The following is a 12,063-nucleotide window of genomic DNA, read 5'->3' as shown; positions in this document are numbered from 1 at the left end:
GCTGAGCCTGGAGATGCTGCCCTATTGGCTGGTAGAGACAGAGGCTTTTAGGAACGTTATGGCGGTGCCTGTCCCTCGGTACTCTGTCCCCAGCCGCCACTACTTTTCACGGTGTGCCGTCCCAGCCCTACACCAGCACGTGTCGGATAACATCATCCGTGCCCTGACCAACGCGGTCAGTGACAAGGTCCACCAAACCACGGACACGTGGACAAGTGCTGGCAGGCAGGAACACTATATCTCCCTGACGGCACATTGGGTCAACTTGGTGGAGGCTGGGACAGCATCTGACCCTGGTTCCGCTCATGTGCTGCCCACCCCGAGGATTGTGGGGCCTACCTCGGTTGCGGTCTCTCATGAGTTGTACACCTCTTTCTCCTCCTCTTCTTCCTCCTCCTCTCTATTACCCTCCACAAGCACGTCGCCTCCATCTCGTAGCATCAGCAGTGCGGTGGGTAAGCGCCAACAGGCGGTGTTGAAACTGCTGAACTTAGGCGACAAGAGGCACACGGCCCAGGAGCTGTTGCAGGGCATCACAGCGCAGTCAGATTTTTGTCTGGCTCCACAGAGCCTCAAACTAGGCATGGTTGTGTGTGACAACGGCCGAAACCTGGTGGCGGCTCTGCAACTCGGCAGCCACACACATGTACCATGCCTGGCCCACGTGTTCAACCTAGTGGTGCAGCGGTTTCTTAAGACCTGCCCCAATTTGGCTGACTTGCTCACCAAGGTGCGGCGCATCTGTGCGCATTTACGCACGTCAACCACGGATGTTGCCACCCTTAGGGCAATGCTAAGGCGCTTGCAACTGCCGGCTCACAGACTGCTGTGCGAAGTGCCCACACGGTGGAATTCCACCTTGCAGATGGCAGCCAGGGTTTACCAGCAACGCAGAGCCATTGTGCAATGTCAACCTCGGTGCGAAGCGGTAGTCAGGTCAGTCAGCTACCTCAAATCTACAATGAGGAGTGGACGTGGATGTCTGCTATCTGTCAGGTACTGGGCCACTTGGAGGAGTCAACACAGATGGTCAGCGGAGATGCCGCCATCATGAGCCTCACCATCCCGCTGCTGTGTCTGCTTCAAACCTCCCTGCTCAGCCTGAAGTCTGACACTTTGCCTTTGTCTCAGGAGACGGGTGAAGAACAGTCGCTGCTAGATAGCCAGACCACCCTGACGTAAGTTTCTCACCTCGGAGTAGAGGATGAGGAGGATGAAGAAGAGGAGGAAGAGCAGCAGACTGCTGCCGCCACTGAAGAGGGTACCCATACTCAATCCTTAGTTGTTGAGCGTGTATGGCCTGAAGAGGAGGAATTGGTGGAGGAGAAGGAGGAGGAGGAAATTGAGGCTAGTGAGGAGAGGGAGTTCTTGCGTGTTAGGACCCTGGCGCACATGGCTGACTTGATGTTTGGCTGTCTTTCCCGTGACCCTCAGGTTAAAATTTTTTTGACAACACCGATTACTGGGTGTTCATCCTCCTGGACCCTCGGTACAAACAGAACTTTGCCACTCTCATTGCTGCCGAGGAACGCAGTATGAGAGTGAATCAATATCAACAGGCGCTGGTGCAGAAGCTGAAAATGTTCTTCCCATCTGACACCACTAGCGCCAGAGGACGTAGTTCTGTGGGCCAAAGAGCGGGGGAGAGGAGTGGTGGAGCAGGCAGCTTGTCAAGGGGCAGGGGAACACTCTCCAAGGCCTTTGACAGTTTCATGGCACCCCAGCAGGACTATGTCAACCGTCCCCAGTCTAGACAGAGTAGGGGGGAAGCCTTCAGGAAGATGGTGAGGGAGTACCTTGCTGACCATACCAACGTCCTTCCCGATCACTCTGCTACCTACAACGACTGGGTTGCAAAGCTGAATACGTGGCCCCAACTGGCGCTTTACGCCTTGGAGGTGCTGTGCTGCCCTGCCACTAGCGTGTTGTCAGAGCGGGTCTTCGTTGCAGCTGGTGCCTGTGTCTGGCCTAATTTTTGGGAGGCTCACTTGCCACCTCACTCACTTTTAATGGTTCTCTGTGTCCTCACTGCCATGCTCTAACGTCACTACGTCTGCAGAGGAGCGGGACTGATTGCTGGGGGCCCGCCGATCGCGTCCCCTGCAACCAGACAGCTGTGTTATCTTTTTTTGTGTGTGTCCGCGGCCAGGGCCTCACCACCCCCGGTCGATCGGCATCAGGTGTACCCTTGATGGTGACTGACAGCTGGCCTAGCCAGTTAGCTGTCAGCACCTGGGTTCGTGTCTACTATAAATCCCAGCCCCTAGCCTCACTCCAATTTTTTGGGAAGCTCACTTGCTTCCTCATTCACTTTTAAAGGTTCTCTGTGTGCTCACTGCCATGCTGTGTCTGGCCTAATTTTTGGGAGGCTCACTGGCTACCACTTCTACCTTGGTCACTCTGTCCTCGCCTGCATGCTGTGTCAGGCTAAATTTTGGGGTGGTTCATATGCTACCTCTGTTTTTAATGGTTCTCTGTGTATTCACAGCCATGCTGTGTCAGGCAAAGTTTTTGAGTGGTTCATCATATGCTACCTCTGTTTTAATGGTTCCATGTGTTCTCACTGCCATGTTGTGTCAGGCTGAGTTTTGGGGTGGTTCATATGCCTACCTCTGTTTTAACCAGGCTGTTGCCCAGAGTTTGGCATAATGGTCCAATAATATAGGTATCCCACCACACAACGTAATCTTCTATAGTGAGTGTGCGATACAGGAAAAAGTACACTCACATTTCAGTAGTCTTCATCTTGACTCTTTATTGGATGCAGTAGTTGAACTTCGGCTGTGTGTTCTCAGAGCACTGGAAGTAGCTCGAGGTTAGGCGTCCTCTCCCTGCCGCGCGACGTTTCGGAAGGCGGGGCTTCCTTACTCATGCGCACAGGTGAGTGGATCCCACTCAGCTAAATACCGACGTCTGATCTCATCAGTCATCTGTTCATAACCTATTTACAGATTTAACAGTAATAACAATATATAGCATGGCACAAAACTCTACTTATAAATGTAGTTTAACATGTAACCAACTGTGTTCTAAATTTATATACAAAACGCCGTCCACTAGTGGGGAGAAAAAATTCATAAAAATGCTTTAAAGCTACATACTTCATTTAAACCCTTCGGTTGTAGGGTGTCAAGTTTTTTTATCCAATACGTCTCCTGTTGAAGTAGAAGCTGTTTGTCCCTATTCTCTGAACCTGTAGTATTTAATTCTTCCAATATGCACTATCTTAGATCATATATATGATGACCTGCCTCCTTGAAATGTCTGGCCACACTCGTCTCTCCATGTTTTGTTTTTTCTTCCAACGTATTATCTGTTTTTAAATGTCTCCTGATTGTCGCTCTGTGTTCATTTATCCTTACTTTAGCCTGTCTCATTGTCTGACCCACATATGTTTTCCCACATGGGCATTTAAGCATATATATTACTTTCTGTGTGTTACATGTGAAAAACCCTTTCATGTTGATTTTATATCCTTTTCATCAGACAGCTGTTTATATGCTTCATTCAAATAATCAGATTTGTTCATTATCACAATGGCGCCCCCCTTGTCGGCCTTCTTGACCACAAGGGCGGCGTCATTGGTCAACGAATCAATAGCCTCTCTTTGTGCTCTAGTTAGGTTAGCCGGTGTTTTTTTAGCATTTTTCCAATTATCCCTGACCTCTGCAAGGACGGACCGTGTGAATACATCCAGTGCGTCACTGCAGATCTCAGGGCGCCATTGTGATAATGAACAAATCTGATTATTTGAATGAAGCATATAAACAGCTGTCTGATGAAAAGGTGTACCACAGGCTGAGAGGTGACCCCACGGACAAATTTAAGGATGAACTAGACAGTTACATACAAGACGCAGTTACAGGTGGTATCATAAGTGAACATACAGCTAATGCACTCATTAATGAAAACCCAAGGGTCCCAATTTTATATTTGGCTCCCAAGATACACAAAGATTTAAAATCCCCACCAGGGAGACCAATAGTGTCACAAGTTGGTTCCATCTTTCAGCCTGTGGCTACATATATAGATAGCTTCTTACAGAACATAATAAAAGGTTTTTCCAGGTGTTTGAAGGACACCAATGATTTCTTGAACAAATTACAAAAAGAAAATGCAAATGAAGTGACCTTCATGTGTACGTTGGATGTACAAAGTTTGTACACTAACGTACCACATGACGAAGGGATGGCAGCCATAAGGGAATTTATGCAAAACAATGAAAAATTTACAAATATGGATATTAATTTCTTGATGGGTCTCCTTGAGTTAATACTGTCTAAGAATTACTTTAGGTTCGACCAAGATTTTTTTCTACAGACATATGGAGTTTCCATGGGCTCGGCGGTGGCACCTAGTGTCGCCAATATTTTTATGGAAACGTTTGAAAGACAACATGTATTAGAGAACACACTGGGGAACACGTCGTTCACGTGGTACAGATACGTGGACGACGTGTTCCTCCTGTGGAGAGAGAGTGAACAAACACTTATAGAATTTGTGTCATACCTGAACACTTGCCACCCCACTATAAAATTCACTCTAGAATATAACAAAAGTGTAATACATTACTTGGATGTACTAGTAACAAAAAAAGAAGGAAGTTTTGACACTACATTATATGTCGAAAACACTGATAAGAACAACTTGCTACACCGCACAAGTCACCATCCACCTCAAGTGTTTGACAGTATAATAAGAAGTCAGATGCAAAGAATAGAAAGAATAGTGAGTATTGAAACAAATAAAGAAAAATGTCAGAAATTAATGAAAAATAAATTTCAACAAAGAGGGTATAAACAGAAACAAATAAATGCAGCAATTAATAAAAAGAAGACACAAAATAAGCAGAAACAAAATGGACAGAGACAGATACTGGTAACCACATTTGATCATCATATCCCAGTTATAAAAAAAGCCATAAATAAATTCTGGCCCATAATGCAAAAAGAATCTAAGTTTGGGAAATTATTTCAAAATAAACCTATGTTAGCATTAAGAAGAGGAAAAACAATAGCTAACAAGATTGTAAGGAGTGACATAAAAAAGAGAAAAATAGACAAACAAACTTTCTTAAGGACACAACGAAAAGGCACATTTGGGTGTCTACAATGCCAGAACTGTACATCTATAATAAAGGGAGAACAAATTCTACATCCTACACAAGGATATAAAATCAACATGAAAGGGTTTTTCACATGTAACACACAGAAAGTAATATATATGCTTAAATGCCCATGTGGGAAAACATATGTGGGTCAGACAATGAGACAGGCTAAAGTAAGGATAAATGAACACAGAGCGACAATCAGGAGACATTTAAAAACAGATAATACGTTGGAAGAAAAAACAAAACATGGAGAGACGAGTGTGGCCAGACATTTCAAGGAGGCAGGTCATCATATATATGATCTAAGATGGTGCATATTGGAAGAATTAAATACTACAGGTTCAGAGAATAGGGACAAACAGCTTCTACTTCAACGGGAGACGTATTGGATAAAAAAACTTGACACCCTACAACCGAAGGGTTTAAATGAAGTATGTAGCTTTAAAGCATTTTTATGAATTTTTTCTCCCCACTAGTGGACGGCGTTTTGTATATAAATTTAGAACACAGTTGGTTACATGTTAAACTACATTTATAAGTAGAGTTTTGTGCCATGCTATATATTGTTATTACTGTTAAATCTGTAAATAGGTTATGAACAGATGACTGATGAGATCAGACGTCGGTATTTAGCTGAGTGGGATCCACTCACCTGTGCGCATGAGTAAGGAAGCCCCGCCTTCCGAAACGTCGCGCGGCAGGGAGAGGACGCCTAACCTCGAGCTACTTCCAGTGCTCTGAGAACACACAGCCGAAGTTCAACTACTGCATCCAATAAAGAGTCAAGATGAAGACTACTGAAATGTGAGTGTACTTTTTCCTGTATCGCACACTCACTATAGAAGATTACGTTGTGTGGTGGGATACCTATATTATTGGATTGTTATATGCCAAAGAAGTGGGAGTTGGCGGTATCCACGTTGATTGCTCAAGATTGAGCTGATTTTTGGTCCGAGGCCAGACATTGCGCTTTTGGCATAATGGTGCCATTAGGCAGCCTCAGAGGCAAGCATACATGCTGCCCCTGCTGTTTCCTGTCCATTTCCGTTGTGTTTCCATCATTTTCTGAGGTTGACAGGTTATCACACGACCTTCCCTCTACCGAACTTAAGTCCCCTGCAAAAATGCTCGAGTTTCCCATTGACTTAAATGGGGTTTGTTACTCGAAACGAGCACTCGAGTATCGGGAGATGTTCATCTCGAGTAACAACCACCCAAGCATTTTAGTACTCGCTCATCACTAGTAATAACCATAAGAGGTCAGTTATGAGACTTACCAGAAATGTCCGTTCTGTTGTAGTAAAACGCCTTTTTCAAGTCGTCTAGATTATTCCAAGAACCAGAGGTTTTTGGGACACCTTTCAATTGTACTTCAATTACTCTATAATAAAGCAGATACAATGGCCCAGATTTATTATTATATCTGTCACCGAGTAATGTCACCACTACATGTCACCAATTGATGTCACCATTATAACTGTCACCGAGTATTATCACCAGTATATCTGTCACTGAGTGATGTCATCAATATGACTTTGCCTATTTTTTTTATAATCCAACACAGACATTAATGTCAGTCATGTTTATTATGGAGGCTGGTTTGTGGCCGGGCTGTTGCTGAGTGACCTGTGTGTGTGGCCAGGCTGTTGCTGAGTGACCTGTGTGTGTGTGGCCGGGCTGTTGCTGAGTGACCTGTGTGTGTGTGTGTGGCTGTTGCTGAGTGACCTGTGTGTGTGGCCGGGCTGTTGCTGAGTGACCTGTTTGTGGCCGGGCTGTTGCTGAGTGACCTGTGTGCGTGTGGCCGGGCTGTTGCTGAGTGACCTGTGTGTGTGTGTGGCCAGGCTGTTGCTGAGTGACCTGTGTGTGTGTGGCCGGGCTGTTGCTGAGTGACCTGTGTGTGTGTGTGTGGCTGTTGCTGAGTGACCTGTGTGTGTGGCCGGGCTGTTGCTGAGTGACCTGTGTGTGTGGCCGGGCTGTTGCTGAGTGACCTGTGTGTGTGGCCGGGCTGTTGCTGAGTGACCTGTGTGTGTGGCCGGGCTGTTGCTGAGTGACCTGTGTGTGTGGCCGGGCTGTTGCTGAGTGACCCGTGTGTTTGTGGCCGGGCTGTTGCTTAGTGACCTGTGTGTGTGGCCGGGCTGTTGCTGAGTGACCTGTGTGTGTGTGGCCGGGCTGTTGCTGAGTGACCTGTGTGTGTGTGGCCGGGCTGTTGCTGAGTGACCTGTGTGTGTGTGGCTGGGCGGTTGCAGAGTGACCTGTGTGTGTGTGGCCGCGCTGTTGCTGAGTGACCTGTGTGTGTGTGTGTGTGTGTGTGTGTGTGGCCGGGCTGTTGCTGAGTGACCTGTGTGTGTGTGTGTGTGTGTGTGTGTGTGGCCGGGTTGTTGCTGAGTGACCTGTGTGTGTGTGGCCGGGCTGTTGCTGAGTGACTTGTGTGTGGCCGGGCTGTTGCTGAGTGACCTGTGTGTGTGGTTGGGCTGTTGCTGAGTGACCTGTGTGTGTGGCCGGGTTGTTGCTGAGTGACCTGTGTGTGGCCGGGCTGTTGCTGAGTGACCTGTGTGTGTGTGTGTGGCCGGGCTGTTGCTGAGTGACCTGTGTGTGTGGTCAGGCTGTTGCTGAGTGACCTGTGTGTGTGGCCGGGCTGTTGCTGAGTGACCTGTGTGTGTGTGGCCGCGCTGTTGCTGAGTGACCTGTGTGTGTGGTCAGGCTGTTGCTGAGTGACCTTTGTGTATGTGGCCGGGCGGTTGCAGAGTGACCTGTGTGTGTGGCCGGGCTGTTGCTGAGTGACCTGTGTGTGTGGCCGGGCGGTTGCAGAGTGACCTGTGTGTGTTGCCGGGCTGTTGCTGAGTGACCTGTGTGTGTGGCCGGGCTGTTGCTGAGTGACCTGTGTGTGTGGTTGGGCTGTTGCTGAGTAAACTGTGTGTGTGTGTGGCCGGGTTGTTGCTGAGTGACCTGTGTGTGTGTGGCCGGGCTGTTGCTGAGTGACTTGTGTGTGGCCGGGCTGTTGCTGAGTGACCTGTGTGTGTGGTTGGGCTGTTGCTGAGTGACCTGTGTGTGGCCGGGCTGTTGCTGAGTGACCTGTGTGTGTGTGTGTGGCCGGGCTGTTGCTGAGTGACCTGTGTGTGTGGCCGGGCTGTTGCTGAGTGACCCGTGTGTTTGTGGCCGGGCTGTTGCTTAGTGACCTGTGTGTGTGGCCGGGCTGTTGCTGAGTGACCTGTGTGTGTGTGGCCGGGCTGTTGCTGAGTGACCTGTGTGTGTGTGGCCGGGCTGTTGCTGAGTGACCTGTGTGTGTGTGGCTGGGCGGTTGCAGAGTGACCTGTGTGTGTGTGGCCGCGCTGTTGCTGAGTGACCTGTGTGTGTGTGTGTGTGTGTGTGTGTGTGGCCGGGCTGTTGCTGAGTGACCTGTGTGTGTGTGTGTGTGTGTGTGTGTGGCCGGGTTGTTGCTGAGTGACCTGTGTGTGTGTGGCCGGGCTGTTGCTGAGTGACTTGTGTGTGGCCGGGCTGTTGCTGAGTGACCTGTGTGTGTGGTTGGGCTGTTGCTGAGTGACCTGTGTGTGTGGCCGGGTTGTTGCTGAGTGACCTGTGTGTGGCCGGGCTGTTGCTGAGTGACCTGTGTGTGTGTGTGTGGCCGGGCTGTTGCTGAGTGACCTGTGTGTGTGGTCAGGCTGTTGCTGAGTGACCTGTGTGTGTGGCCGGGCTGTTGCTGAGTGACCTGTGTGTGTGTGGCCGCGCTGTTGCTGAGTGACCTGTGTGTGTGGTCAGGCTGTTGCTGAGTGACCTTTGTGTATGTGGCCGGGCGGTTGCAGAGTGACCTGTGTGTGTGGCCGGGCTGTTGCTGAGTGACCTGTGTGTGTGGCCGGGCGGTTGCAGAGTGACCTGTGTGTGTTGCCGGGCTGTTGCTGAGTGACCTGTGTGTGTGGCCGGGCTGTTGCTGAGTGACCTGTGTGTGTGGTTGGGCTGTTGCTGAGTAAACTGTGTGTGTGTGTGGCCGGGTTGTTGCTGAGTGACCTGTGTGTGTGTGGCCGGGCTGTTGCTGAGTGACTTGTGTGTGTCCGGGCTGTTGCTGAGTGACCTGTGTGTGTGGTTGGGCTGTTGCTGAGTGACCTGTGTGTGGCCGGGCTGTTGCTGAGTGACCTGTGTGTGTGTGTGTGGCCGGGCTGTTGCTGAGTGACCTGTGTGTGTGGCCGGGCTGTTGCTGAGTGACCTGTGTGTGTGGTTGGGCTGTTGCTGAGTAAACTGTGTGTGTGTGTGGCCGGGTTGTTGCTGAGTGACCTGTGTGTGTGTGGCCGGGCTGTTGCTGAGTGACTTGTGTGTGGCCGGGCTGTTGCTGAGTGACCTGTGTGTGTGGTTGGGCTGTTGCTGAGTGACCTGTGTGTGGCCGGGCTGTTGCTGAGTGACCTGTGTGTGTGTGTGTGGCCGGGCTGTTGCTGAGTGACCTGTGTGTGTGGCCGGGCTGTTGCTGAGTGACCTGTGTGTGTGGCCGGGCTGTTGCTGAGTGACTTGTGTGTGGCCGGGCTGTTGCTGAGTGACCTGTGTGTGTGTGTGGCCGGGCTGTTGCTGAGTGACCTGTGTGTGTGTGTGTGTGGCCGCGCTGTTTCTGAGTGACCTGTGTGTGTGTGGCCGGGCTGTTGCTGAGTGACCTGTGTTTGTGGCCGGGCTGTTGCTGAGTGACCTGTGTGTGTGGCCGGGCTGTTGCTGAGTGACCTGTGTGTGTGGTCAGGCTGTTGCTGAGTGACCTGTGTGTGTGGTCAGGTTGTTGCTGGGTGACCTGTGTGTGTGTGTGGCCGGGCTGTTGCTGAGTGACCTGTGTGTGTGTGTGGTCAGGCTGTTGCTGAGTGACCTGTGTGTGTGGTCAGGCTGTTGCTGGGTGACCTGTGTGTGTGGTCGGGTTGTTGCTGAGTGACAGGATAGGGGGAGTCACAAGAAGACACCGGGACAGCGCGGACAGGCGCAAATAACTTTTTTGGTTGCTTTTTGAGATGTGCGCTGCTCTTCCCGGGCCTGTCCGACATCGGGCATCGTATGGAGAAGTGGTGGAGGAGCAATATAAGGTGACTAAGACTCTGATGATTCCCGATTGTCAGTTTGGTCACTCCCTGCTCATACGTTATTTGGTTGGCGATATCGGTTGGGTGGGTCTTCATCTAAAGGACGTCTCACTTACCATAAAGTACTAAGCCTCTTGTGTTCTTACAAACTTCTAGAATGGGAAACATGCCCGTGATTGAGAGTGTTTGGGGTGGAAAGGAAACCTACTTTGCTATGTGGCTGTACATGAAGCTGCCATACTTGAGGCCAGAGAATCTTTCATTGAGGGGAACCTCATCATCGGCGTCTGTCTCAATGCAGTACGGGACCCCGTCGGCGTACAACTTCCACCTGCAACACAATGGAGGACACGTGACTTTAATACTCCATAATCCATATCACATGGTCATCCTGGGGTCGGGGAGGTCACCTACTTGTAAATTTGTCTCTTCTCCTCCAGCTCTCTTGCTCGTTGATTTATGTCTATAAAGCTTGTAGATAAAATACTCCCTGAAAGAGGAACAGGTCATTACTAGTTGTGACAGCGCCCCCTGCAGGGACTGTGAGCCCAATACAGTGGCGGGGGGGGGGGTCCTTGGGTGGGACAGAACTTGTGGGCTAGCTGGGCCTTGCAGTGTCACACCCGCTCATGGGCAGGCAGGCTATCCTGTGAGCTGGCCCATCAGCTTGGAGGCTGCACCCCTAGTGGAGACCCTGAGGCATGTTACCCTGAGACGGATCCACAATGCCTCTAGACAGTTGTCTAGGGTGGGCGGGCTGAATCTGGTTTGGCGGGAACTGAAGCTCCACCTCTTCTCCACCTCTTCTATACAGTTGGTTGGTAAGTGACTCACCCAGCAACTCCGGTGAATTTTATTTTTTTTTTTTAAATAAACTGATGTCAGAAAATTGTACAGATTTGTTACTTACTTACTTCTATTTAAAAATCTCCAGTCGTACAGTACTTATCAGTTGCTGTATGTTCTGCAGAAAGTGGTATATTCTCTCCAGTCTTCCAGTACTTATCAGCTGCTGTATGTCCTGCAGGAAGTGGTGTATTCTCTCCAGTCTGACACAGTGCTCTCTGCTGCCACCTCTGTCCATGTCAGGAACTGTCCAGAGCAGCAGCAAATTCCCATAGAAAACCTCTCCTGCACTGGACAGTTCCTGACATGGACAGAGGTGGCAGCAGAGAGCACTGTGTCAGACTGTCAAGAATACACAACTTCCTGCAGGACATACAGCAGCTGATAAGTACTGGAAGACTGGAGATTTTTAAATAGAAGTACATTACAAATCTATATAATCTTCTGCCACCAGTTTATTTTCGCTGGAGTATCCCTTTAATGATGAATTACTTTGGTCTTTCATTACTTGGCTCAGCAGATATAAAGTCTATATTAATAAAGCAGAAAGCAGCTCCAGCCCTTTCTTGTTCTTGTCTTTTCCTCCTGCTGATCGGTATAGCAAAGATAAGTGGAATCCGTGAGGATGGGAACCCTCTGTGGAAAGGACTGGTGACCTGGCAGTAATGCTCCATCCCCTTCACCACAGCTCATACGTATTAGAGGGATATTTTACAGAAGTGATTGGAAGCTCAGGATTACTCACCCGTCCCCTCAGGGATCACCAAACTGGTCTGGCCGGAGATCCACTGGTATAAGGGGAACTGGTAGAGCTTCCCAATTGGGGAGGTGACATTAATGTACCGGCAGTACCAGGCGTCCTCGAATGAGAACAGATATGTCTCTTTGTAGAGTCGCACAGACAGGAGCTCCCCGAGATCCCGCTCAGTCTCCACCTCATAGTCAGACACCTACAGAGCAGCAAAGAGGGTGAAGATAGACAGATTAGTATCTAGAAGGTTCTTATCTCTCTGTCCCCAAGTATCATTCACTCATTTCCCTTCTCCAAATTTCTTTCCTTTAAAC

At 49.4% G+C, this 12,063-nt stretch overlaps 1 protein-coding gene across 1 annotated transcript in view; it reads right to left on the bottom strand.

Moving 5' to 3' along the window:
* Nucleotides 1-12,063, bottom strand: part of LOC138792187 (hydroperoxide isomerase ALOXE3-like) — a 59,042-nt gene that overhangs the window by 25,630 nt on the left and 21,349 nt on the right. The window contains exons 3-6 of the mRNA XM_069969304.1: nucleotides 11,744-11,948; nucleotides 10,567-10,642; nucleotides 10,361-10,483; nucleotides 6,388-6,491 (exon numbers count right to left, since the gene is read on the bottom strand). Coding sequence (XP_069825405.1) covers nucleotides 6,388-6,491; nucleotides 10,361-10,483; nucleotides 10,567-10,642; nucleotides 11,744-11,948 — 508 coding nt within the window. The remainder of the gene's footprint in view (nucleotides 1-6,387; nucleotides 6,492-10,360; nucleotides 10,484-10,566; nucleotides 10,643-11,743; nucleotides 11,949-12,063) is intronic.

This window comes from Dendropsophus ebraccatus, chromosome 5 (assembly GCF_027789765.1).
Source record: "Dendropsophus ebraccatus isolate aDenEbr1 chromosome 5, aDenEbr1.pat, whole genome shotgun sequence".
Lineage (NCBI taxonomy): Eukaryota > Metazoa > Chordata > Amphibia > Anura > Hylidae > Dendropsophus > Dendropsophus ebraccatus.
The sequence above is the reverse complement of the archived record's forward strand: the minus strand, read 5'-3'. Positions and strand labels throughout refer to the sequence as shown.